Raw genomic sequence first — 27,557 nt, forward strand, 5'->3', positions numbered from 1 at the left:
TAAAGCAGTGAGGCTAGGGGCCTGGTCTAAAGCACTGAGGCTAGGGGCCTGGTCTAAAGTAATGCAGCATAAAGGGAATCAGGTTATTTTTCAGTCATTGACACAGACACAGGCTGGTTCCAGTAAGAGCAGGCTCACTTTATTGAACCAGAGACGTTTTCCATTTAATCAGTCCTGAAACTGGAAGCCTCTCTTCTCTTCCCACACAAGACTGACAACATCTCTTTTTATACCAGGCTGAGATCTCTCTCCCCCCCTTTCTCCCTCACATCCCCCTCTTTCTCTCCACCCCATCCCCCCCCCTTCTCCCTCACATCCCCCTCTTTCTCTCCACCCCCCCCCTTCTCCCTCACATCCCCCTCTTTCTCTCCACCCCATCCCCCCTTCTCCCTCACATCCCCCTCTTTCTCTCCACCCCATCCCCCCCTTCTCCCTCACATCCCCCTCTTTCTCTCCCCCCCTTCTCCCTCACATCCCCCTCTTTCTCTCCACCCCATCCCCCCCTTCTCCCTCACATCCCCCTCTTTCTCTCCACCCCATCCCCCTCTCCAACTCTGAGCAGATTCCAGTACACAGGTGAATATTTACCAGAACAGGGTCAAATTATTACTCTGTCACCCTGTTTATAATTGTTCGGTACAATGATTATATAACATTTATTTAGAAGTTTAATTTCAGTGGTTGCAGTTGGGTGTTAGGACACCGTGAGGACAGACTGCTTCCCGAATTACAGTTGCAGTAAAATCGTCCCTATGGATGCAGAAATGTAAAAATGTCTGTGGGCGTTTCATAGGACTGACTGACAGACATACTGAGTAAGATTAAGTTCATTCCTCGGCCGTGTCCTTCTTGCTGGTCTCCTGTCCCTCAAAGATGGGGTACTTGCTTTCCACCTCGGCCCAAGTCATGACGCCGTTTGCCAGATCACGGATGATTCCTGGCAACTCGCTAACCTGGAGAGGTAACAGGAAACAGTTAACCCAGTTCATTAACATTTACCTTTCAGTTCATCACTTCCTGTACAGAGCAGCATGTTGACATGTAGGAAGTAAAGAAGTCGTACCTCGGCCCTGATCTGCCTCATGGAGTCGCGGTCCCTCAGAGTGGCGGTGTGGGGCGTCTTGTTCACCGTGTCGAAGTCGATGGTGATGCCGAACGCCACTCCGATCTCGTCTGTCCTGGCGTAGCGCCTCCCAATGGATCCTGACGAGTCGTCCACCTTATGGGACACGCCCTGTTTGGTCATCGCTTCAGCTGCAGGGAGGGAGGAGAAAGGGTGGGGGAGGGAGGGAGGGAGACGGGTGGGGGAGGGAGAGGGAGAGGGAGACGGGTGGGGGAGGGAGGGAGGGAGACGGGTGGGGGAGGGAGGGGGAGACGGGTGGGGGAGGGAGAGGGAGACGGGTGGGGGAGGGAGGGAGACGGGTGGGGGGAGGGAGAGGGAGACGGGTGGGGGAGGGAGGGAGACGGGTGGGGGGAGGGAGAGGGAGGAGACGGGTGGGGGAGGGAGGGAGGGAGACGGGTGGGGGAGGGAGGGAGGGAGACGGGTGGGGGAGGGAGGGAGGGAGACGGGTGGGGGAGGGAGGGAGGGAGACGGGTGGGGGAGGGAGGGAGGGAGACGGGCGGGGGAGGGAGGGGAGGGAGACGGGGGGGGGGGAGACGGACGGGGGAGGGAGGGGGAGACAGACGGGGGAGGGAGGGGGAGACGGACGGGGAGGGAGAGGGAGACGGACGGGGGAGGGAGAGGGAGACGGACGGGGAGGGAGAGGGAGACGGACGGGGGAGGGGAGACGGACGGGGGAGGGAGAGGGAGACGGACGGGGGAGGAGGGAGACGGACGGGTGGGGGAGGGAGGGAGACGGGTGGGGGAAGGAGACAGTACATGTTAGTTAAATAACTTATGTAGCATCTGACACTGAACTGTTCAACGTTTGTTCTGAAATAATAAGACTTGTTTTAAATGGAAGGAGAACTTACAGAGTTCCTTCACAAAAGGCATGAATTCCTGGTTTTGGCTCAAAGGAAGGACGGAGCATTTATACGGAGCTACAGTGGTAGGGAAGCTGAAGAACTGGAGAGAGAGACATTTCAAAACCATTATTACACTGTAAAAACCATTCTAACAGCCCAGTCAGTGCATGTACAGTAGCTGTAACATCTGATGCCCCCTTACCGTTCTCTGCTCGTCTCCCTCTCTGACTTGGAATGTGTGCTCGAAGATTGAGTACATGATTCTCCCGATGCCAAAGGAGGGTTCGATGACATTAGGGACCACCTCCTCCACTGTAGTGAAGCAGAAACACATTCTGAATCAGTTAAAAGTACAGTTGTCTGCTGTCTTCCTGCATGGCTTCCATCCAGTAGAAAGAGGATGTCATTCAACAAGCTCCTCTAGAAGCTGTCTAGGTTTTCTCACCATGCAGGGTCTTCTGAAAACGCTTCACGCTAACCATGTCCTTGGTGAGTTTAAATGTCTTTCCCTCCGTCTCTATGGTGAACTCCCTGTGGGGGGGGGGAAAGAGGTTACCATTAGGTTTAGCTGGAATACGGCATAATATTACAGAGGCTAAAGTATTAAATCTATTGATTCTGTCACATATGACCTATGACCTTCACTACTTACCCGCTGCTGTTGAGTAGCACCTCCTGTTCAGAGATGAAACACTCGTCACAGACAGCTAGGTACTCCATCACTAGTTTGGCGTCCTTCTTATAGGCTTTACCGATGGCTCCCTTACTGGGCTCAAACTGGACGATATCTACTACTTTGGGTTCTTTAAGAGGCTTCTCGGCCACTAGAGGGACCTTGGTAGCCCGGGCGTGGCACAGCAGGTCAAAACAGGAGCGATCAGCACAGCCCACTATCTCGATCCAGCCCTGCAGGAAACAGACGGAACGGAGACGCAGGGTTATTATGGGGTTAAGGTTAAATCAACACAAGATAAGAACTTCAAATTGTAGACCCAGCTAGCAGTGGAGGGTGGGACCTAGGTAGGATGTTTCGGTCTCTGCGTCCCAGCAGTCACAGGCATAGTGGGTTAACCCCTCTAGGGTAGGGGGCAGTATTTTCACGGCCGGATGAAAAACGTATCCAAATTAAACGGCCTACTACTCGGGCCCAGGACCTAGAATATGCATATAATTAGTATATTTGGATAGAAAACACTCTGAAGTTTCTAAAACTGTTTGAATGATGTCTGTGAGTATAACAGAACTCATATGGCAGGCCAAAACCGGAGAAAATCTAAGCAGGAAGTGAGAATTCTGGTGCTTGTAGTCCTTTCAAGTCATTGCCAATCGAACACAGTGAGTTAAGGTTCATTTTGCACTTCCTAAGGCTTCCACTAGATGTCAACAGTCTTTAGAAGGTTGTTTGAGGCGTCTATGATGAACAGAGACCGAACAAGAAGGCTGGGAAGTTGTAGACCCATCAGTTCATTGGTTCACGAGGTAGCTGTGTTCCAAAACGTTTTTCAAGACACTGGAACCGTCCGGTTGGAATATTACTGAAGTTTCACGTTCTAAAGGCCCTAAAGATTGATGCTTTACAACATTTGACATGTTTGAACAAACGAAAATATAACTTTTTTAAAAAACTTTTCTTCGTGACATTTTCGGCGCGCTTCCTACATTTGGAGTAGCTGAACTGAACGCGCGAACAACAAGGACCTATTTGGACATAAATTATGGAGTTTATCGAACAAAACAACATTTATTGTGGACCTGGGATTCCTGGAAGTGCCTTCTGATGAAGATCAAAGGTAAGTGAATATTTCTAATGCTATTTAATATTTTAGATGACTCCAAAATGGCGGGTATCTGTATTGCCTAGTGTATTTTTCTGAGCGCAGTACTCAGATTATTGCAAAGTGTGCTTTCCCAGTAAAGTTATTTTGAAATCTGTCACAGCGGTTGCATAAAGGAGATGTTCATCTATAATTCTTTGAATGACAGTTTAATATTTTATCAACGTTTATGACAAGTATTTTTGTAAATTTTAGTGCTGATTCACTGGCAGTATTGGAGGCAAAATATTTTCTGAACGTCACGCGCCAATGTAAAATGGTGTTTTTAGATATAAATATGAACTTGATCGAACAGAAAATGCATGTATTGTGTAACATGATGTCCTAGGAGTGTCATCTGATGAAGATCGTCAAAGGTTAGTGCTTCATTTAGCTGTGTTTTGGGTATTTGTGATGCATGCTAGTTGCTTGGAAATGGCTGTGTGATAATTTGTGTCTATGTACTCTCCTAACATAATGTAATGTTTTGCTTTCGCTGAAAAGCCACAACGTGGTTCGATTCAGGAGAAGTGTATCTATAAAATGGTGTAAAATAGTCCTATGTTTGAGAACTTTGAATTATGACATTTTGTGGTTTTGAATTTGGCGATCTGATTTTGTCACTGGCTGTTGAATAGTGTGGGACGATTGCGTCCCACCTCCCCTAGAGAGGTTAAGGTTAGGGAGGACCTACGTAGGATGTTTTGGTCTCTGCGTCCCAGCAGTCACAGGCGTAGTGGGCCATCTCGTTGTCCATGTGCTGACGGAAGCGAAGCTTGTCTTTGGCCACACCCACTTTAGTGAGGTAGAGGTAGATTCTCCCGATGAAATATCCCAGGACGGAGTTATTGATCACTCCCTGAGAGAGACAAAGTTGTCAATATGACTCTGGTATTGGTTTCTTCCTTACTGAAGCTACTGCTATAAGCATCCTACCTGCTCCACAGCATCCCCCAGCCTCATGATGTGAGCAGACTGGCCGCTGGTCTGGGCCTTGGAGGAGTACAGGATGATCTCCAGGTCAGCCACGTTAGGAAACTTGGGGTGGAACTTCTCAGTCGGGTCCACAAAGTGCTCAATCTCAGCCATGGTGAACTCTCTGGAGGCACCAGGACAACCATTACTCTCCCAACAGACCCTCTAACACCACAGACAGACTGACTGGTAGACACTAACACCACAGACAGACTGACTGGTAGACACTAACACCACAGAGAGACTGACTGGTAGACACTAACACCACAGACAGACTGACTGGTAGACACTAACACCACAGACAGACTGACTGGTAGATACTAACACCACAGACTGACTGACTGACTGGTAGATACTAACACCACAGACTGACTGACTGACTGGTAGACACTAACACCACAGACTGACTGACTGACTGGTAGACACTAACACCACAGACTGACTGACTGGTAGACACTAACACCACAGACTGACTGACTGACTGACTGGTAGACACTAACACCACAGACTGACTGACTGACTGACTGACTGGTAGACACTAACACCACAGACTGACTGACTGACTGACTGGTAGACACTAACACCACAGACTGACTGACTGACTGACTGGTAGACACTAACACCACAGACTGACTGACTGACTGACTGACTGGTAGACACTAACACCACAGACTGACTGACTGACTGACTGACTGGTAGACACTAACACCACAGACTGACTGACTGACTGGTAGACACTAACACCACAGACTGACTGACTGACTGGTAGACACTAACACCACAGACTGACTGACTGACTGGTAGACACTAACACCACAGACTGACTGACTGACTGGTAGACACTAACACCACAGACAGACTGACTGACTGGTAGACACTAACACCACAGACAGACTGACTGACTGGTAGACACTAACACCACAGACAGACTGACTGACTGGTAGACACTAACACCACAGACAGACTGACTGACTGGTAGACACTAACACCACAGACAGACTGACTGACTGGTAGACACTAACACCACAGACAGACTGACTGACTGGTAGACACTAACACCACAGACAGACTGACTGACTGGTAGACACTAACACCACAGACAGACTGACTGACTGGTAGACACTAACACCACAGACAGACTGACTGACTGGTAGACACTAACACCACAGACAGACTGACTGACTGGTAGACACTAACACCACAGACAGACTGACTGACTGGTAGACACTAACACCACAGACAGACTGACTGACTGGTAGACACTAACACCACAGACAGACTGACTGACTGGTAGAAACTAACACCACAGACAGACTGACTGACTGGTAGAAACTAACACCACAGACAGACTGACTGGTAGAAACTAACACCACAGACAGACTGACTGGTAGAAACTAACACCACAGACAGACTGACTGACTGGTAGAAACTAACACCACAGACTGACTGACTGACTGGTAGAAACTAACACCACAGACAGACTGACTGGTAGAAACTAACACCACAGACAGACTGACTGGTAGAAACTAACACCACAGACTGACAGACTGACTGGTAGAAACTAACACCACAGACTGACGGACTGACTGGTAGAAACTAACACCACAGACTGACGGACTGACTGGTAGAAACTAACACCACAGACTGACTGACTGACTGGTAGACACTAACACCACAGACTGACTGACTGACTGGTAGACACTAACACCACAGACTGACTGACTGACTGGTAGACACTAACACCACAGACTGACTGACTGACTGGTAGACACTAACACCACAGACTGACTGACTGGTAGACACTAACACCACAGACTGACTGACTGGTAGACACTAACACCACAGACTGACTGACTGACTGACTGGAAGACACTAACACCACAGACTGACTGATATGTAGACACTAACACCACAGACTGACTGGTAGACACTAACACCACAGACTGACTGGTAGACACTAACACCACAGACTGACTGGTAGACACTAACACCACAGACTGACTGGTAGACACTAACACCACAGACTGACTGGTAGACACTAACACCACAGACTGACTGGTAGACACTAACACCACAGACTGACTGACTGACTGGTAGAAACTAACACCACAGACTGACTGACTGGTAGAAACTAACACCACAGACTGACTGACTGGTAGAAACTAACACCACAGACTGACTGACTGGTAGAAACTAACACCACAGACTGACTGACTAGTAGAAACTAACACCACAGACTGACTGACTGGTAGAAACTAACACCACAGACAGACTGACTGGTAGAAACTAACACCACAGACTGACTGGTAGAAACTAACACCACAGACAGACTGGTAGAAACTAACACCACAGACAGACTGGTAGACACTAACACCACAGACAGACTGGTAGACACTAATACCACAGACTGACTGGTAGAAACTAACACCACAGACAGACTGGTAGAAACTAACACAGCTTCATCTCCAGACTAGAACTCACCTGACACGGATGAGTCCTGAGCGAGGTGAGATCTCGTTCCTGAAGGAGTTGCCGATCTGAGCAGCGGCGAAGGGAAGCTTTCCCTGGTTGAATTCCAACAGACGCTTGAAGTTGAGGAAGATTCCCTGAGCAGTTTCAGGCCTCAAGTAGCTGCAGAACACAGACAGACTCAGTAAAACACTGGTACCGGTCCACAACTAAAACGGAGGTAATCAGAACTCTGTTCAAAGGCAAAACGACCAATGGCAGCATTGGAAACCCCCTACAGTACATCCCAACATCTGGGTACAGAGTGAGTAATAACTTCATTACCCTGTCATGTTTCCCCCCGGTCCGATAGAGGTCTGGAACATCAGGTTGAAGAGATGAGGGGCTGAAAGGTCATTTCCTGTGGTGGGGGACTTGACACTGTATTTCACAAAGAGGTTGGTCAACTCCTGTTGGGTGTAGTTGTCCATCTGGAGACCCATGAAAACACTTGTCAGTCTCTTGTTGACATAAACAACTTTCAGCTCCATTTCTGCAGTCTGGGATGGCTGAAGGTATAATCTATTTCTATTCTAGGATATCTGCTGCATGTATCTAAAACCACCGTATGTCCACCACTTCCTAACCTGAGTGACCACTTCCTCCATCTCTGCCTTATTCTCCGCAGGACACTTCTTCCTAACCTGAGTGACCACTTCCTCCATCTCTGCCTTATTCTCCGCAGGACACTTCTTCCTAACCTGAGTGACCACTTCCTCCATCTCTGCCTTATTCTCCGCAGGACACTTCTTCCTAACCTGAGTGACCACTTCCTCCATCTCTGCCTTATTCTCCGCAGGACACTTCTTCCTAACCTGAGTGACCACTTCCTCCATCTCTGCCTTATTCTCCGCAGGACACTTCTTCCTAACCTGAGTGACCACTTCCTCCATCTCTGCCTTATTCTCCGCAGGACACTTCTTCCTAACCTGAGTGACCACTTCCTCCATCTCTGCCTTATTCTCCGCAGGACACTTCTTCCTAACCTGAGTGACCACTTCCTCCATCTCTGCCTTATTCTCCGCAGGACACTTCTTCCTAACCTGAGTGACCACTTCCTCCATCTCTGCCTTATTCTCCGCAGGACACTTCTTCCTAACCTGAGTGACCACTTCCTCCATCTCTGCCTTATTCTCCGCAGGACACTTCTTATCGGACATCAGCTTCTGGAGGTGAGCTGAATGGGACAGAGAAACACAGGGTCACATCTACTGGGACAGAGAAACACAGGGTCACAGTCATGTCTACTGATGCAGAGGGACAGCCCAGCGCTGATGCAGAACAGGGAGAGCCCAGCGCTGATGCAGAGGCAGCCCAGCGCTGATGCAGAGGGAGAGCACAGCGCTGATGCAGAGGGAGAGCACAGCGCTGATGCAGAGGGAGAGCCCAGCGCTGATGCAGAGGGAGAGCCCAGCGCTGATGCAGAGGGAGAGCCCAGCGCTGATGCAGAGGGACAGCACAGCGCTGATGCAGAGGGACAGCCCAGCGCTGATGCAGAGGGACAGCACAGCGCTGATGCAGAGGGACAGCACAGCGCTGATGCAGAGGGACACACGCTGATGCAGAGGGACAACAGTGCACTGAACAAAGGTTTGACTACTGTACTGTCAGGGCTCAATTCTATTACATTGATGCCGAGGGAAATACCAGTGAATAGGGCATCTCTCTTTAACAAACCATGTCAAGAGTATAGACTAACCTTTGAGGAGGTGGTCTGCCCTGAAACACTCTCCATTCTTCACGTCCTTCACCATGTAGTCCGCAAACTTGTCCACGTGGCCAGACGTCCTGTAGACATAATAGCACATTATACCCAAATATTCTGATTGGAACAGAGCAGTCAGCTGTACTAAGTCTCTAAGAACCACCAGGCAACCCCCGTCCGTCCGTCTGTCGGAACCCCCGTCCGTCCGTCTGTCGGAACCCCCGTCCGTCCGTCCGTCGGAACCCCCGTCCGTCCGTCTGTCGGAACCCCCGTCCGTCCGTCTGTCGGAACCCCCGTCCGTCCGTCTGTCGGAACCCCCGTCTGTCTGTCGGAACCCCCGTCCGTCTATTGTAGCTGGGGATTTTAACAAAGCAAATCTGAGTACTAAGCTGCCGAAAGTCTATCAACATATTGACTGCTCTCACGCTACTAAGACTCTCGACCACTGCTATTCAAACTTCCGGAACGCTTACAAGGCCCTCCCCCGCCCTCCTTTCGGCAAATCTGACCATGAATCCATCTTGCTCCTCCCTTCCTATAGGCAGAAACTTAAACAGGAAGTGCCCGTGCTTCGTACTATTCAACGCTGGTCTGACCAATCGGAATCCACGCTTCAGGAATGTTTTTATCACGTGGACTGGGATATATTCCGGGTAGCGTGCAAAAATAATCTAGATGGTGAAGGTAGGAAACATCAGCTCCACTCCGCTGATCCTCAACACTGGGGCCCCACAAGGCTGCGTGCTCAGCCCCCTCCTGTACTCCCTGTTCACCCATGACTGCATGGCCATGCACACCACCAACTCAATCAACAAGTTTGCAGACGACACTACAGTGGTAGGCTTGATTACCAACAACGACGAGACGGCCTACAGGGAGGTGGTGAGGGCCCTCGGAGTGTGGTGTCAGGAAAACAACCTCTCACTCAACGTCAACAAAAACAAAGGAGATGATCGTGGACTTCAGAAAACAGCAAAGGGAGCACCTAGGGCTGGGCGATAAATCAATAATTAGAGGTAATTACTTCCCTCAATAACAATATAAAAACTTTAGATTTATTTTCGATAATGTCGATATAGAATAATTAGGTACAGCAGTCCATTTCACCTCTGTGACGCAGCAGGAACGTGCGGAGAAGTGACAATAAGCACGTGGAGAGGTACACGCCCACTAAAAACCACTTAGCACCTCAAGTGATGGAATAGACACTTAACCACGAAAAATGAGTGATGTAGGCGAAAACAGTGGCAGTGATAGCCAATGAGAAGGAGCAGCTTCCAACGAAGAAATTATTGATAAAAAGGGTTAACTTCTTTGGGATAGGGGGCGGTATTTTGACGTCCGGATGAAAAGCATGCCCAAAGTAAACTGCCTGCTACTCAGGCCCAGAAACTCGGATATGCATATAATTGGTAGATTTGGTTAGAAAACATTCTAAAATTTCTAAAAAAACTGTTAAAATAATGTCTGAGTATAACAGAACTGAAATGGCAGGCGAAACCCCGAGGACAAACCATCCCCCTCCCCAAAACAAATCATCCTACCACTGATTTCAATGGCTGGCACTTTTATTATAGGGCGAAATCGTGCCCGATTGCAGTTCCTAGGGCTTCCACTAGATGTCAACAGTCTTTAGAAAGAGTTTCAGGCTGGTTTTTGGAAAAATGAGCCAGAAATTGTTGTTTTTCTAGGTGGCTCTCATTTTGGCTGTAGTGTTTCCAAGCGCGTGGATGAGAACACGTTCCTTGGTATTTCTCTCTGGTAAAGACAATAACGATTCTCCCTCTTAAATGTGATTGTTTATTGGCATATTAGGGTACGGTACCTAAGGTTTGATTATAAACATTGATTGACTTGTTTGGATAACTTTATTGGTAAGATTTGGGATTAATTTTGTATGCATTTTGAAGGAGGGAAACCAAGTGGATTATTGACTGAAGCGCGCCAGCTAAACTGAGTTTTTATGGATATAAAAAAGGACTTTATCGAACAAAAGGACCATTTGTAATGTAACTGGGACCTTTTGGAGTGCCAACAGAAGAAGATCTTCAAAGGTAAGGCATATATTATATCGCCATTTCTGACATTCGTGTCGCACCTCCCTGGTTGAAAATGATTTGTTATACATTTGTGTGCTGGGTGCTGTCATTTTACATTTACATTTTAGTCATTTAGCAGACGCTCTTATCCAGAGCGACTTATTTTTTTTGTACTGGCCCCCCGTGGGAATCGAACCCACAACCCTGGCGTTGCACACACCATGCTGGCGTTGCAAACACCATGCTCTACCAACTGAGCCACAGGGAAGACTGTCCTCAGATAATCGCATGGTTTGCTTTCGCAGTAAAGCCTTTTTGAAATCTGACAAGGTGGCTGGATTAACAACAAGTTAGACTTTATTTTGATGTATTGCACTTGTGATTTCATGAAATTTTAATATTTATAGTAATTTCATTTGTATTTGGCACTCTGCAATTTCACCAGAAGTTAGCGTCCCACTAATCCGCAAGAAGTTAAACTGTTTCAGTAATTTGGAAGTGGTTTGGCTTTTTGAAGTCCGACAAAGAGCAGAACTATGTTCGGTGCAAATTGTGCCGTAGACAGGTGGCTACGAAGTCTGGTAATAGGACAAACCTTTTTCAACATCTGAAGCAAAATCACTCTTTGGAACATGCAGGAAGTTTGAGTTTGCGTCACGGTATTGATAAATGTCCCTCAAGCACCAGCCAATCTAGGGATGTTTGCCCGAAGCAGTCAACACTGACAGCGTTTTATGCCCTACAAGCAAACATCACAAATGCTATTATGCATTGCATTGCTAAGGACATGCTGCCAATTAGCACAGTCGAAAAGGAAGGTTTCAAGTGGCTTATCAATTTAATTGACCCCAGGTACGTGCTCCCTGGCCACAAAACATGGAACAATTTTCCTTAAAGTATAATTTTATGTGTAGCTCACATAATAAAAATAAAAAAATGTAACAACTTCTTATTTACAATGACGGCCTATCGGGGAAGTGGGTTAACTTAACTGCCTTGTTCTACCACTGAACGACAGATTCTTACCTTGTCAGCTCGGATATTCGATCAAGCAACCTTTCAGTTACTGGCCCAGCGCTCTAACCACGGTTTGATCAGGCATTCTAGAGTTTGTAGCAGATATGCACCTTTTGAACATTATTTGATTAAAATCGTGATAATTATCGAATAAATAAATATATTATGATTTTTCAACGCCGAGAGCGATTATTGGAGGACCAAAAAAAGTCGGTACCGATTAATCTGCCGATTTTTTTTATTTTTATTGTAATAATGACAATTACAACAATACTGAATGAACACTTATTTTAAGTTAATATAATACATAAATAAAATCAGTTTAGCCTCAAATAAATAATGAAACAAGTTCAATTTAGTTTAAATAATGCAAAAACAAAGTGTTGGAGAAGAAAGTAAAATTGCAATATGTGCCATGTAAAAAAGCTAACGTTTAAGTTCCTTGCTCAGAACATGGGAACATATGAAAGCTGGTGGTTCCTTTTAACATGAGTCTTCAATATTCCCAGGTAAGATGTTTTAGGTTGTAGTTATTATAGGAATTATATGACTATTTCTCTCTATACGATTTGTATTTCATATACCTTTGACTATTGGATGTTCTTATAGGCACTTTAGTATTGCCAGTGTAACAGTATAGCTTCCGTCCCTCTCCTCGCTCCTACCTGGGCTCGAACCAGGAACACATCGACAACAGCCACCCTCGAAGCAGCGTTACCCATGCAGAGCAAGGGGAACAACTACTCCAAGTCTCAGAGCGAGTGACGTTTGAAACGCTATTAGCGCGCACCCGCTAACTAGCTAGCCATTTCACATCGGTTACACCAGCCTAATCTTGGGAGTTGACAGGCTCTAAGTCATAAACAGCGCAATGCTTGAAGCACAGCGAAGAGCTGCTGGCAAAACGCACGAAAGTGCTGTTTGAAAGAATGCTTACGAGCCTGCTGCTGCCTACCATCGCTCAGTCAGACTGCTCTATCAAATCATAGACTTAATTATAACATAATAACACAGATATACGAGCCTTTGGTCATTAATATGGTCGAATCCGGAAACTATCATCTCGAAAACAAAAGTTTTTTCTTTCAGTGAAATACGGAACCGTTCCGTATTTTATTTAACGGGTGGCATCCCTAAGTCTAAATATTCCTGTTACATTGCACAACCTTCAGTGTTATGTCATAATTATGTAACATTCTGGCAAATTAGTTCGCAACGAGCCAGGCAATGAACGCAAGAGCAGTTACACAATTTCATGTTATCAGGCAATATTAACCAAATATGCAGGTTTAAAAATATATACTTATGTATTGATTTTAAAGAAAGGCATTGATGTTTATGGTACATTGGTGCAACGACAGTGCTTTTTTCGCAAATGTGCTTGTTAAATCATCACCCGTTTGTCGAAGTAGGCTGTGATTCCATGAGAAATTAACAGGCACCGCATCGATTATATGCAACACAGGACAAGCTAGTTAAACTAGTAATATCAACCACCATGTGTAGTTAACTAGTGATTATGTTAAGATTGATAGTTTTTTATAAGTTTAATGCTAGCTAGCAACTTACCTTGGCTTCTTGCTGCCCTCGCGTAACAGGTAGTCAGCCTGCCATGCAGGCTCCTCGTGGAGTGCAATGTAAGGCAGGTGGTTAGAGCGTTGGACTAGTAACCAGAAGGTTGCAAAAACGAATCCCCGAACAAGGCAGTTAACCCCCATTCCTAGGCCGTCATTGAAAATAAGAATGTGTTCTTAATCTGCCTTGCCTAGTTAAATAAAGGTGTAAAATTTATTTTTTTATAATAATAAAACATTTACAAATAAAAAAAATCGGCGGCCAAAAATACCGATTACCGATTCATTCCTACTGCGATTTGTGTAATTTGTTAGATATTACGGCGCTGTTGGAGCTAGAAGCACAAGCATTTCACTACACCCACAATAACATCTGGTAATCACGTGTTTGTGAACAATAAAATGTGATTTGTCTGCCTCTAGGAACCCCCCCGTCTGAATGTAGGACCCCCCGCCTGAATGTAGGACCCCCCCCCAGCCCCCCCACCAGGAACTCCCTTCCTATACAGATATCTAACCACATACCACTATATCAGCACTCCAACACTACATGTTCATAGTGCAATAACAGAAGTCTGATGGACACTGGCTCCTACAGTCCAGTCCCTCCCTTTGTGTTAGCACCCTGATAACCACCATGTTAGTAAAGCTAAGCTAATAGCAGTGTAGCATCAGGGTGGCTAATAGCAGTGTAGCATCAGGGTGGCTAATAGCAGTGTAGCATCAGGGTGGCTAATAGCAGTGTAGCATCAGGGTGGCTAATAGCAGTGTAGCATCAGGACCCACTTGAGGACGGGCTCCGGGGTGAGCATGGTGCAGTCGATCTCTAGGATCTGCTCCTCCTGGATGAAGTGCTGCCTCCAGGCCTGCAAGATGTTGTTCTTCAGGGCACAGCCCACAGGGCCAAAGTCATACAGACCACTCACACCTGTAGAGGGAACATTACAGACCACTCACACCTGTAGAGGGAACATTACAGACCACTCACACCTGTAGAGGGAACGTTACAGACCACTCACACCTGTAGAGGGAACGTTACAGACCACTCACACCTGTAGAGGGAACATTACAGACCACTCACACCTGTAGAGGGAACGTTACAGACCACTCACACCTGTAGAGGGAACGTTACAGACCACTCACACCTGTAGAGGGAACGTTACAGACCACTCACACCTGTAGAGGGAACGTTACAGACCACTCACACCTGTAGAGGGAACGTTACAGACCACTCACACCTGTAGAGGGAACATTACAGACCACTCACACCTGTAGAGGGAACGTTACAGACACAGACCACTCACACCTGTAGAGGAACGTTACAGACCACTCACACCTGTAGAGGGAACGTTACAGACCACTCACACCTGTAGAGGGAACGTTACAGACCACTCACACCTGTAGAGGGAACGTTACAGACCACTCACACCTGTAGAGGGAACGTTACAGACCACTCACACCTGTAGAGGGAACGTTACAGACCACTCACACCTGTAGAGGGAACGTTACAGACCACTCACACCTGTAGAGGGAACGTTACAGACCACTCACACCTGTAGAGGGAACGTTACAGACCACTCACACCTGTAGAGGGAACGTTACAGACCACTCACACCTGTAGAGGGAACGTTACAGACCACTCACACCTGTAGAGGGAACGTTACAGACCACTCACACCTGTAGAGGGAACGTTACAGACCACTCACACCTGTAGAGGGAACGTTACAGACCACTCACACCTGTAGAGGGAACGTTACAGACCACTCACACCTGTAGAGGGAACGTTACAGACCACTCACACCTGTAGAGGGAACGTTACAGACCACTCACACCTGTAGAGGGAACGTTACAGACCACTCACACCTGTAGAGGGAACATTACAGACCACTCACACCTGTAGAGGGAACGTTACAGACCACTCACACCTGTAGAGGGAACGTTACAGACCACTCACACCTGTAGAGGGAACGTTACAGACCACTCACACCTGTAGAGGGAACGTTACAGACCACTCACACCTGTAGAGGGAACGTTACAGACCACTCACACCTGTAGAGGGAACGTTACAGACCACTCACACCTGTAGAGGGAACGTTACAGACCACTCACACCTGTAGAGGGAACGTTACAGACCACTCACACCTGTAGAGGGAACGTTACAGACCACTCACACCTGTAGAGGGAACGTTACAGACCACTCACACCTGTAGAGGGAACATTACAGACCACTCACACCTGTAGAGGGAACGTTACAGACCACTCACACCTGTAGAGGGAACGTTACAGACCACTCACACCTGTAGAGGGAACGTTACAGACCACTCACACCTGTAGAGGGAACGTTACAGACCACTCACACCTGTAGAGGGAACGTTACAGACCACTCACACCTGTAGAGGGAACGTTACAGACCACTCACACCTGTAGAGGGAACGTTACAGACCACTCACACCTGTAGAGGGAACGTTACAGACCACTCACACCTGTAGAGGGAACGTTACAGACCACTCACACCTGTAGAGGGAACGTTACAGACCACTCACACCTGTAGAGGGAACGTTACAGACCACTCACACCTGTAGAGGGAACGTTACAGACCACTCACACCTGTAGAGGAACGTTACAGACCACTCACACCTGTAGAGGGAACATTACAGACCACTCACACCTGTAGAGGGAACGTTACAGACCACTCACACCTGTAGAGGGAACGTTACAGACCACTCACACCTGTAGAGGGAACGTTACAGACCACTCACACCTGTAGAGGGAACGTTACAGACCACTCACACCTGTAGAGGGAACGTTACAGACCACTCACACCTGTAGAGGGAACGTTACAGACCACTCACACCTGTAGAGGGAACGTTACAGACCACTCACACCTGTAGAGGGAACGTTACAGACATACAGACCACTCACACCTGTAGAGGGAACGTTACAGACCACTCACACCTGTAGAGGGAACGTTACAGACCACTCACACCTGTAGAGGGAACGTTACAGACCACTCACACCTGTAGAGGGAACGTTACAGACCACTCACACCTGTAGAGGGAACATTACAGACCACTCACACCTGTAGAGGGAACATTACAGACCACTCACACCTGTAGAGGGAACGTTACAGACCACTCACACCTGTAGAGGGAACGTTACAGACACACCACTCACACCTGTAGAGGGAACGTTACAGACCACTCACACCTGTAGAGGGAACGTTACAGACCACTCACACCTGTAGAGGGAACATTACAGACCACTCACACCTGTAGAGGGAACGTTACAGACCACTCACACCTGTAGAGGGAACGTTACAGACATACAGACCACTCACACCTGTAGAGGGAACATTACAGACCACTCACACCTGTAGAGGGAACATTACAGACCACTCACACCTGTAGAGGGAACGTTACAGACATACAGACCACTCACACCTGTAGAGGGAACGTTACAGACCACTCACACCTGTAGAGGGAACATTACAGACCCACTCACACCTGTAGAGGGAACGTTACAGACCACTCACACCTGTAGAGGGAACGTTACAGACCACTCACACCTGTAGAGGGAACGTTACAGACCACTCACACCTGTAGAGGGAACGTTACAGACCACTCACACCTGTAGAGGGAACGTTACAGACCACTCACACCTGTAGAGGGAACATTACAGACCACTCACACCTGTAGAGGGAACATTACAGACCACTCACACCTGTAGAGGGAACATTACAGACCACTCACACCTGTAGAGGGAACGTTACAGACCACTCACACCTGTAGAGGGAACATTACAGACATACAGACCACTCACACCTGTAGAGGGAACGTTACAGACCACTCACACCTGTAGAGGGAACGTTACAGACCACTCACACCTGTAGAGGGAACGTTACAGACCACTCACACCTGTAGAGGGAACATTACAGACCACTCACACCTGTAGAGGGAACGTTACAGACCACTCACACCTGTAGAGGGAACATTACAGACCACTCACACCTGTAGAGGGAACATTACAGACCACTCACACCTGTAGAGGGAACGTTACAGACCACTCACACCTGTAGAGGGAACGTTACAGACCACTCACACCTGTAGAGGGAACGTTACAGACCACTCACACCTGTAGAGGGAACGTTACAGACCACTCACACCTGTAGAGGGAACGTTACAGACCACTCACACCTGTAGAGGGAACGTTACAGACCACTCACACCTGTAGAGGGAACGTTACAGACCACTCACACCTGTAGAGGGAACATTACAGACCACTCACACCTGTAGAGGGAACGTTACAGACCACTCACACCTGTAGAGGGAACATTACAGACCACTCACACCTGTAGAGGGAACATTACAGACCACTCACACCTGTAGAGGGACATTACAGACCACTCACACCTGTAGAGGGAACATTACAGACCACTCACACCTGTAGAGGGAACGTTACAGACCACTCACACCTGTAGAGGGAACGTTACAGACCACTCACACCTGTAGAGGGAACGTTACAGACCACTCACACCTGTAGAGGGAACGTTACAGACTCACCACTCACACCTGTAGAGGGAACGTTACAGACATACAGACCACTCACACCTGTAGAGGGAACATTACAGACACCACTCACACCTGTAGAGGGAACATTACAGACCACTCACACCTGTAGAGGGAACATTACAGACCACTCACACCTGTAGAGGGAACGTTACAGACCACTCACACCTGTAGAGGGAACGTTACAGACCACTCACACCTGTAGAGGGAACGTTACAGACTACAGACCACTCACACCTGTAGAGGGAACATTACAGACCACTCACACCTGTAGAGGGAACGTTACAGACCACTCACACCTGTAGAGGGAACGTTACAGACCACTCACACCTGTAGAGGGAACGTTACAGACCACTCACACCTGTAGAGGGAACGTTACAGACATACAGACCACTCACACAAATAAAATGTGATTGTCGTTGTCAGTGTGCGCCCTCAGTGTGCGCCCTCCAACCATAACTAGGTGTTACCTAGATCTCACCTCCATAGATAGCGAAGGCCTGGTCGTAGAAGAATCTTCTCTTTAACGTATCCTCCATCTTGGTTCTGTCAACAATGTCATCTTTGGGCTGCAGAGACAGTTCCTGAAATGCAAACAGTAGTGTGGTGATTAACAGTTTGAGAAGACACAAAACACTACAGATGTAAGGTAGTGCATACCTACCAAAGCTGATTTCAGCTTTTTTAAAAGACGGCTGATTGTGAAGTTATTGGAAAGATTAAACCATTGCTTCAAATCAGAAAAGTATTTGGTGCGATTCTGGCATAGTGTAGTAGGCTACACTATAGGAGATGCTGTAACAGAGCTCACCTTAGTTTCCAGAGTTCTCTTCCTAGCTTTCAGTTCAGCCACGGCTTTAAGGACGTCGACATCAGGGGCACCATCCTGTTTCATCTGACGCACCAGCTCCCCCTGTAACGAGACAATTACACCTCGAGCTGACAGAATACTCCTCCTTCCCACACCTGACTGAATGTTTCTGCTGACGTTAGGAGACCTTCATGGTAAACTGTAAATGGGAATTTGTTCTTAACTGACTTGCCTAGTTTAAAAAAATCTCTCTCTCTCTCTCTAGAGTTCCTGCAAATGCTAAAGATCCATATATAGATGGCAGAGAGGACCGACTCCAACCTGCCCACCCAGTGTTTCCCCTAGATTTATTTAGCAGTTGCAGGCCACCAACTAAATCGTTGCCGGCATTCCTCAGAAATAGGATGTGGGGAAAAATAGGTGTTCCTAATGTTTTGTACATTCTAATATTGAGCCCCCCCCCAACACCTTGTGTTTTGTTCAGTGTGTGTGTGTGTGTGTGTGTAAGTGTTGGTCCCATGATTCATGAGCTGAAATAAAAGACCCCAGAAATGTTTCATACGTACAAAATTTGACACACTTCCTGTAAAAGTTACATCATACTGCAGCACACCTTGCGGGCTGCCGCAGAATTCTCTGGCGCGTTATTTAATTGTCAGCCATTGTTACCATGAATGCTAGTTAGACCACCAGCGGGAACCTTTGAGGAGCATTTGATAGTCTTTAATACTGGCTGTACTAGAGAATTTAAACCATTTTTGGTAAGAATATAGTATATGGGATTGATTAAGAAATGTAGCTGAATTTGATTAATATTATGGTGTTTCTATTCCAAGAAAAACGAAACCCTCAGGGTTTCCGTTAGGAAAATATGGCGCTGTACAACATGACCTTTATTTAACTAGGCAAGTCAGTTAAGAACAAATAATCTTATTTACAATGAACCTCTCGCTCTCTCTCCAAAATGGAAATAAAAACAAATGTACATACAGTACTAATCAAAAGTTTGGACACCTACTCATTCAAGAATTTGTATTTATTTTTACTATTTTATACATTGTGGAATAATAGGGAAGATATCAAAACGATGAAACACACATGGAATCATGTAGTAACCAAGTGTCAAATTAAAATATATTTTATATTTGAGATTCTTCAAAGTAGCCAACATTTGCCATGATGACAGCTTTGCACACTCTTGGCATTCTCTCAACCAGCTTCACCTAGAATGCTTTTCCAACAGTCTTGAAGGAGTTCCCACATATGCTGAGCACTTGTTGGCTGCTTTTCCTTCACTCTGCGGTCTAACTCATCCCAAACCATCTCAATTGGGTTGAGGTCGGGTGATTGTGGAGGCCAGGTCATCTGATGCAGCACTCCATCACTCTCCTTGGTCAAATAGCCCTTACACAGTCTGGAGGTGTGTTTTGGGTCATTGTCCTGTTGAAAAACAAATGATAGTGGGACTAATCCCAAACCAGATGGGATGGCGTATCGCTGCAGAATGCTGTGGTAGCCATGCTGGTTAAGTGTGCCTTGAATTCTAAATAAATCACAGACAGTGTCACCAGCAAATCACCATCACACCTCCTCCTCCATGCTTCACGGTGGGAACCACACATGCAGAGATCATCCATTCACCTGCTCCGCGTCTCACAAAGACACGGCAGTTGGAACCAAAAACCTAAAATTTGGACTCATCAGACCAAAAGGACAAATTTCCACCGGTCTAATGTTTGTGTTTCTTGGCCCAAGCAAGTCTCTTCTTATTGGTGTCCTTTAGTAGTGGTTTCTTTGCAGCAATTCGACCATGAAGGCCTGATTCACACAGTCTCCTCTGAACAGTTGATGTTGAGATGTGTCTGTTACTTGAACTCTGTGAAGCATGTAGTATTTAGGCTGCAATCTGAGGTGCAGGTAACTCTAATGAACTTATCCTCTACAGCAGAGGTAACTCTGGGTCTTCCTTTCCTGTGGCGGTTCTCATGAGAGCCAGTTTCATCATAGCGCTTGATGGTTTTTGCAACTGCACTTGAAGAAACGTTCAAATTTCTTGAAATTTTCCGCATTGTCTGACCATTTCTTAAAGTAATGATGGACTGTCCTTTCTCTTTGCTGATTTGAGCCATTCTTGCCATAATATAGACTTGCTCTTTTACTGAATAGGGCTGGGCGGTATTCCGTATTTTATGATATACAGGGATAGATTTGGGTTTTTACTTTACCTTCTAAAATGGTATTTGAATGTTCTGTTTGTTCAATGTGATACACCATGTGTAACGTAAATTTATATAGTTTACTTCGCTACTCGAGTCATCTCTCTGCTCTTTCTCTCCGTGCCCCTTTCCACACAGACCTAGCCACGCCCTCTGTCACTCAAGGAGAGCATTTGTTGTTCCTCAACCACCAGACGCTTGCGTTCAGTCTGCATGCTCAATGCAGCAATGTTCATGACAACAATGCTGTTTTCACTTTGCTTCTTAATATAAATCCACTAGCGTTCTATAAATGACACTATTAGTTTGTGTTTCTTACATCAGCAAAACAGCTAGTTTGTATTTTCTTAGCAAGTTGCCCTAAATCTTGTGAGACATATAGAGAATTTTCTAGACCATGTGTGTTAATTATTAATTTCAGAAGAGCTAGTAAGATGGGTGAACTCTATATGTGCTCTTGGTCATTAGACACCATTAGACATGCACTTGTCTGGGGTGTGGACACGACTGGTTATTCCTGTAACTGTGTTATGGCCTAATATGTACTGTTGCTATGGTTATACCTCTAGGGACTTTTCCAGAACATGGGTTTTCAGAGGAGCTAGAAGGATGACATGTCTGGTTATTTCTGTAAAGTGCAACGGAATGTTGGTATGGTCCTACATGCATGCACCGGTCTTAGTCCAGAACATGTACACGTGTGTATTTTTTAACTATTGGTGTGGCTCTACAGTTTCCATGCCCTAATATGACACCAAACTAAAATGAGTGCAAGGCAATAAGGTAACGGTGGCTAAATGGCAGAGGGGATGAGTCATTAAGAGGAGTTACTATGTAAATAACCCTAAAGTTTGTTGTTTTCATGAACCAGCTCGGCTTGTATTACAACATAATAAAAGTCTATTTGAACTCACAGGCTCCGGTATTTGAGAAATATGATTGACTGAATATTTCCATGACAGACGCTAATTGTTAGCCGCTAATGCTAATAAATGTACTGAGTAAGAGGAAGCGTAGCTAGCTAATACAGCCTGATAATACCATTGATGGTGTAGACCTAAATCAGCATGTTGTTTGTGCAACAGTATCTTCTAAATCAAAGACGAATATGCAAAGCAAGAATATGTTAGCTACATGAAGTAGCTACATGAAGTAGCTAAGGGGACATGCAATGTAGCCAAAGCTTATAGAGTCCCCTAGGAAACACTTACCAACACTTTAGTTCCTACCCTGTCACAATAAACTTCTCCCTGGCATTTTAATTCGTTGTCATCTCAAACACAGTATTCAAAGTGCCCACTATTATAATCTAACTATAGAATAGTCATTATATTTCCATGATTCCAACAGTTTTGCTCTAATTCACAAGTCAAATATTTTGGTTAAAAATAAGTACAATTCTTTTGGGGCATCTGTACTTTACTCTTTTTGACAACTGTTACTTCACAACATTCCTAATGAAAATACTTTTTACTCCATACATTTTCCCTGACACCTAAAAGTACTCGTTACATTTTGAATGCTTGGCAGGACAGGAAAATGGTCCAATTCAAGCACTTTTCAAGAGGAGATCCCTGGTCATCTACTGCCTCTGATCTGGAGGACTCACTAAACACAAATGCTTTGTTTGTAAATCATGTCTTGAGTGTTGGAGTGTTCCCCAGGCTATCCATCAATAAAAAGAAAATTGTGCCATCTGGTTTGCTTAATATAAGGAATTTGAAATGATTTGATACTTAAGTACATTTGATCAATTACATTTACTTTTTTTTAGTCCCGTGTGGCTCAGTTGGTAGAGCATGGTGTTTGCAAAGCCAGGGTTGTGGGTTCGATTCCCACGGGGGACCAGTACGGAGAAGAAAAAAAAATGTATGCATTCACTACTGTAAGTCGCTCTGGATAAGAACGTCTGCTAAATGACTAAAATGTAAATGTTTTGATATTTAAGTACATCTAAAACCAAAACACTTTTGGACTTTTACTCAAGTTGTATTTTACTGGGTGACTTTCACTTTTCTATTAAGGTATCTTTACTTTTACTCAAGTATGACAAATTGGGTACTTTTTCCACCACTGCAATTGAGTGCAGGAAATACAGAAATGATAAAAGTGCTGAAATTTGTTTTGGTTGAAGTTAAATTGAAGTGCATAAAATAATAATAATGGAGAAACATTCTAAGTGATTTCAATGAGTCCATGTGTTGCCACTCTAGGATCACTCACTACTCTTAATGCAAATGTAGAGCTTTTATTATTCAAAAATGACAAATCCCGTCCATTTTCTTTTTTTAAATACCATGATATAATATTTTGGCCATATCACCCAGCCCTACCGTCTTCTGTATACCACCCCTACCTGGTCACAAAACAACTGATTGGCTCAAAACACATTAAGGAAAGAAATTCCACAAATGAACTTTTAACAAGGCACACCTGCTAATTGAAATGCATTCCAGGTGATTACCTCATGAAACTGGTTGAGAGAATGCCAAGAGTGTGCAAAGCTGTCATCAAGGCAAATGGTGGATACTTTGAAAAATATATTTTGATTTGTTTAACACTTTTGTTGACTACATGCTTCCATATTTGTTATTTCATAGTTTTGATGTCTTCGTTATTGGTCTACCATGTATAAAATAGTATAAATAAAGAAATCATTGAATGGGTAGGTGTCCAAACTTTTGACTGGTACTGTATACACACAACATTTTCAGGATGGTAAATCATTTTCAGTGTAAATTTAAAACAACTAAACCCAGATATAAAGTCTGTATAAAAAGGAGCTACATATTTAACAAGAAAAATATAATAAATAATAATAATAATAATCTTTTACAACTGGTGGCAGAATCGTGCTGATATAGTATAAGAGGTCACAATATGTTTTGTAACGATTCCTGTTGTTGTTGATGTAAATAATATCTGTTGGTTTGTGGTGTCTAATGAGGAGCAACCAGACGCTGCTCTTGAAGCAGAAGCAAAACATTACTGAACATAACGCGCCAATGTAAACTGATTTTTGGATATAAATATGAACTTTATCGAACAAAACATATGAAGTCCTATGAGTGCCATCTGATGAAGATCAAAGGTTTGTGATTCATTTTCTCTCTATTTCTGCTTTTTGTGACTCCTCTTTGGCTGGAAAATGGCTGTTTTTTTGTGACTAGGCAATGACCTAACATAATCGCATGGTGTGCTTTCACCGTAAAGCCTTTTTGAAATCAGACACTGTGGTTGGATTAACAAGAAGTTTATCTTTAAAATGGTGTATAATACTTGTATGTTTGAGGAATTGTAATTATGCGATTTCTGTTGTTTGAATTTGGCGCCCTGCACTTTCACTGGCTGTTGTCAAATCAATCCCTATGAAGTCAACAAAGAGCTGCAGTTAGTTTCATAGTGGGTGGCAAGGAATAAGTTAGTCCTAAATATTTCTAGAACCATTGTATTTGGGGCAAATCATTCACTAAACATTGTAATGAATAATGTGGTAATTGAGCAAGAACTCCTTGGAGTGACCCTGGATTGTAAACTGTCAACGGAGCTACTCTGCCTTCTTAACAACACTATCAACAAGGCAGGTCCTACAGGCCCTAGTTTCTACCTTCTTAACACCACTATCAACAAGGCAGGTCCTACAGGCCCTAGTTTCTACCTTCTTAACAACACTATCAACAAGGCAGGTCCTACAGGCCCTAGTTTCTACCTTCTTAACAACACTATCAACAAGGCAGGTCCTACAGGCCCTAGTTTCTACCTTCTTAACAACACTATCAACAAGGCAGGTCCTACAGGCCCTAGTTTCTACCTTCTTAACAACACTATCAACAAGGCAGGTCCTACAGGCCCTAGTTTTGTCACACCTGGACTACTGTTCAGTCGCGTGGTCAGGTGCCACAAAGAAGGACTTAGGAAAATTGCAATTGGCTCAGAACAGGGCAGCACGGCTGTCCCGTAAATGCACACAGAGAGCTAACATTAGTAAGTCAGTCAATCTCTCCATCACTACTTGTATTGGTGAGAGGTATTGACATGTTGAATGCACCGAGCTGTCTGTTTGAACTACTGGCATACAGCTCGGACACCCATCCATACCCCACAAGACATGCCACCAGAGGTCTTTTGAACTACTGGCACACAGCTCAGACACCCATCACCACAAGACATGCCACCAGAGGTCTGTTTAAACTACTGGCACACTGCTCAACACCCATCCATACCCCACAAGACATGCCACCAGAGGTCTTTTAAACTACTGGCATACAGCTCGTACCCATACATACCTCACAAGACATGCCACCAGAGGTCTGTCTAAACTACTGGCACACAGCTCAGACACCCATACATACCCCACAAGACATGCCACCAGAGGTCTGTTTAAACTACTGGCACACAGCTCAGACACCCATACATACCCTACAAGACATGCCACCAGAGGTCTGTTTAAACTACTGGCACACAGCTCAGACACCCATACATACCCTACAAGACATGCCACCAGAGGTCTGTTTAAACTGACTGGCACACACTCAACACCCATCTCCCCACAAGACATGCCACCAGAGGTCTCTTCACAGTCCCCAAGTCCAGAACAGACTATGGGAGGTGCACAGTACTACATAGAGCCATGACTACATGGAACTCTATTCCACATCAGGTAACTGATGCAGCAGTAGAATCAGATTTATTATTTTTTAAACATAAAAATACATTGTGAAACAGCAGGGACTATGTAAGCAACATAACATAAGCACAGACACATGCATACAAACACATACGTACACATGGATTTTGTGTTGTAGAAATGTGTTAGTAGAGTAGGGGCCAGAGTGCACATGTATGAATGTATTGTAATGTTTTTAAAAATGTCTAACAGCCTTCATTTTGATGGACCCCAGGAAGAGTAGCTGCTGACTTGGCATTAATACAAACTCACAATCACCAATAAAAACAAGACAATCCATTTTTTTATTCTGAAAATGTCATGGGGACCACATTGATTTTGTTATAATGTTTAAGTCACTCAGTAAGAACTCGGCATCAGCCAAGGCAAAATGTCTAATTACAGGAAATAGCTTTGAAACTGCACATTTTCTCTCAGTCCCATGACAAAATGCGCAGAATTGCAGGTAATTTGCTTTAAAACAGCACAACGTTATCTTTATGGCCAAGATGAGGGCCTTTAAAAGCTTTGGTCGGGGAGACCTCACAATTGGCTAGCCACTACCTCGCCCCTCTAACGCTAACTTTGACACAACCGCAACAACAAAAAAATACTAGGGGAAACACTGCCACCCAAATATCAGTGAATCAGCTCTGGGCTGAAACGTGGCATGGGGGGAAATAAGTCGCAGGGCGCAGGCATGGATTTAATACAATTATTTATCAAATCATATCCAAGCTAGCTGGTATAACTGTATTAAATCAGTTATTTACTGCTCTACAGATCTCCAACTAACAGGCACATTTTCTTTAAATCAGTTAGCATGCTAGCTACCGGTAGCTATGGGGCTACTGGTTAGTTAGCTAGCTACATGGCTATGCTACATTCAAAAGATCTCTGCTAACGTTGTATGTAAATGTTAGCTAGCAAAATAAACAGCTACAGCAGCTTTGTTAGAGCTGTCATTTCTGGGAGATAACTAATGAATGCATGGATGATGTGGGGATGTTTGAAGTGGATAAGAAAAAAAAATAATGTTTTAGCTTAATTCCCGTGGCTTTAAATGGCAATTTACCTGTTCTTTCACTGCCAGCCTCAGTGGGGCGAGGATTTCTTCAATATTGCCACTCATTTTGTGTCCTTCGGAAAGCTCCAGCCAAAGACTTTTCTTCTTCTTACACAAGCAGACCGACAGAGATAACGACCTGTTTTGGGTCGGACAGCGCAGCAGCGACTGTAGAAACCGGCAGACCCTCGGCACCGAGAGAAGAGTGTGAATCTCAGTGCTGGTCCTCAGCAGTGCTGATGTTGCTCTACGAAGCATGGACCGCGGGCGGAGCGACAATGTGGATGGAACAGAATGATGAAATCTCACAAAACAAGTAAATTAATGCTTCAGTTATCAAGTGGCACTTTCAACATGTTGTTCCCTAGAACATTTTATAAATACACTTTGTGCAGATTCGACAAAGTATTCCAGGGTTCACCAGCAGATGGCGCTGTTACTGAGGAAGAGCGTAATGGTTAACTGAATCTTTCATAACCTCATTCATGGCCCGGTTGCATAAAACACCTTAAGTGTTTCCCTTAAAGGTTTCCCTTATTGTCCCTTACCTAAAGGAATTGTTTAAGGGCGTTGCATAGAGCCCCTCAAATATTTCCTTAGGTAGGGGCTTTAAGGTAGTTTAAAGGCATGTAT

General features: G+C 45.3%; 1 protein-coding gene across 1 annotated transcript; it reads right to left on the reverse strand.

Annotated features, from left to right (window-relative positions):
- Window positions 1-606: 606 nt before the first annotated feature.
- On the reverse strand, window positions 607-27,241 carry gars1 (glycyl-tRNA synthetase 1). The gene is made up of 16 exons (XM_045702868.1): window positions 26,934-27,241; window positions 18,977-19,078; window positions 18,647-18,749; window positions 14,387-14,528; window positions 8,965-9,053; window positions 8,366-8,442; window positions 7,551-7,696; window positions 7,239-7,388; window positions 4,719-4,881; window positions 4,477-4,641; window positions 2,621-2,874; window positions 2,414-2,499; window positions 2,171-2,280; window positions 1,975-2,068; window positions 1,064-1,254; window positions 607-953 (listed from the first exon to the last, which is right to left on the reverse strand). Exons 1-16 carry the CDS (start codon window positions 27,180-27,182, stop codon window positions 828-830), a joined length of 2,247 nt encoding a protein of 748 aa, XP_045558824.1. The 5' UTR covers window positions 27,183-27,241; the 3' UTR covers window positions 607-827.
- Between the last annotated feature and the right edge of the window lie 316 nt (window positions 27,242-27,557).

Source organism: Salmo salar, chromosome ssa19, assembly GCF_905237065.1.
Source record: "Salmo salar chromosome ssa19, Ssal_v3.1, whole genome shotgun sequence".
Taxonomy (NCBI): domain Eukaryota; kingdom Metazoa; phylum Chordata; class Actinopteri; order Salmoniformes; family Salmonidae; genus Salmo; species Salmo salar.

Coding starts and splice junctions, on each gene's coding strand:
- gars1 (XM_045702868.1), bottom strand. CDS start 27,182: ATGCTTCGTAGAGCAACATCAGCACTGCTGAGGACCAGCACTGAGATT. Junction 7,697..8,365: donor TGGAGGAAGTGGTCACTCAG/GTTAGGAAGAAG, acceptor ATGGGTCTCCAG/ATGGACAACTACACCCAACA. Junction 1,255..1,974: donor GCCTTTTGTGAAGGAACTCT/GTAAGTTCTCCT, acceptor CCCTCCCTGCAG/CTGAAGCGATGACCAAACAG.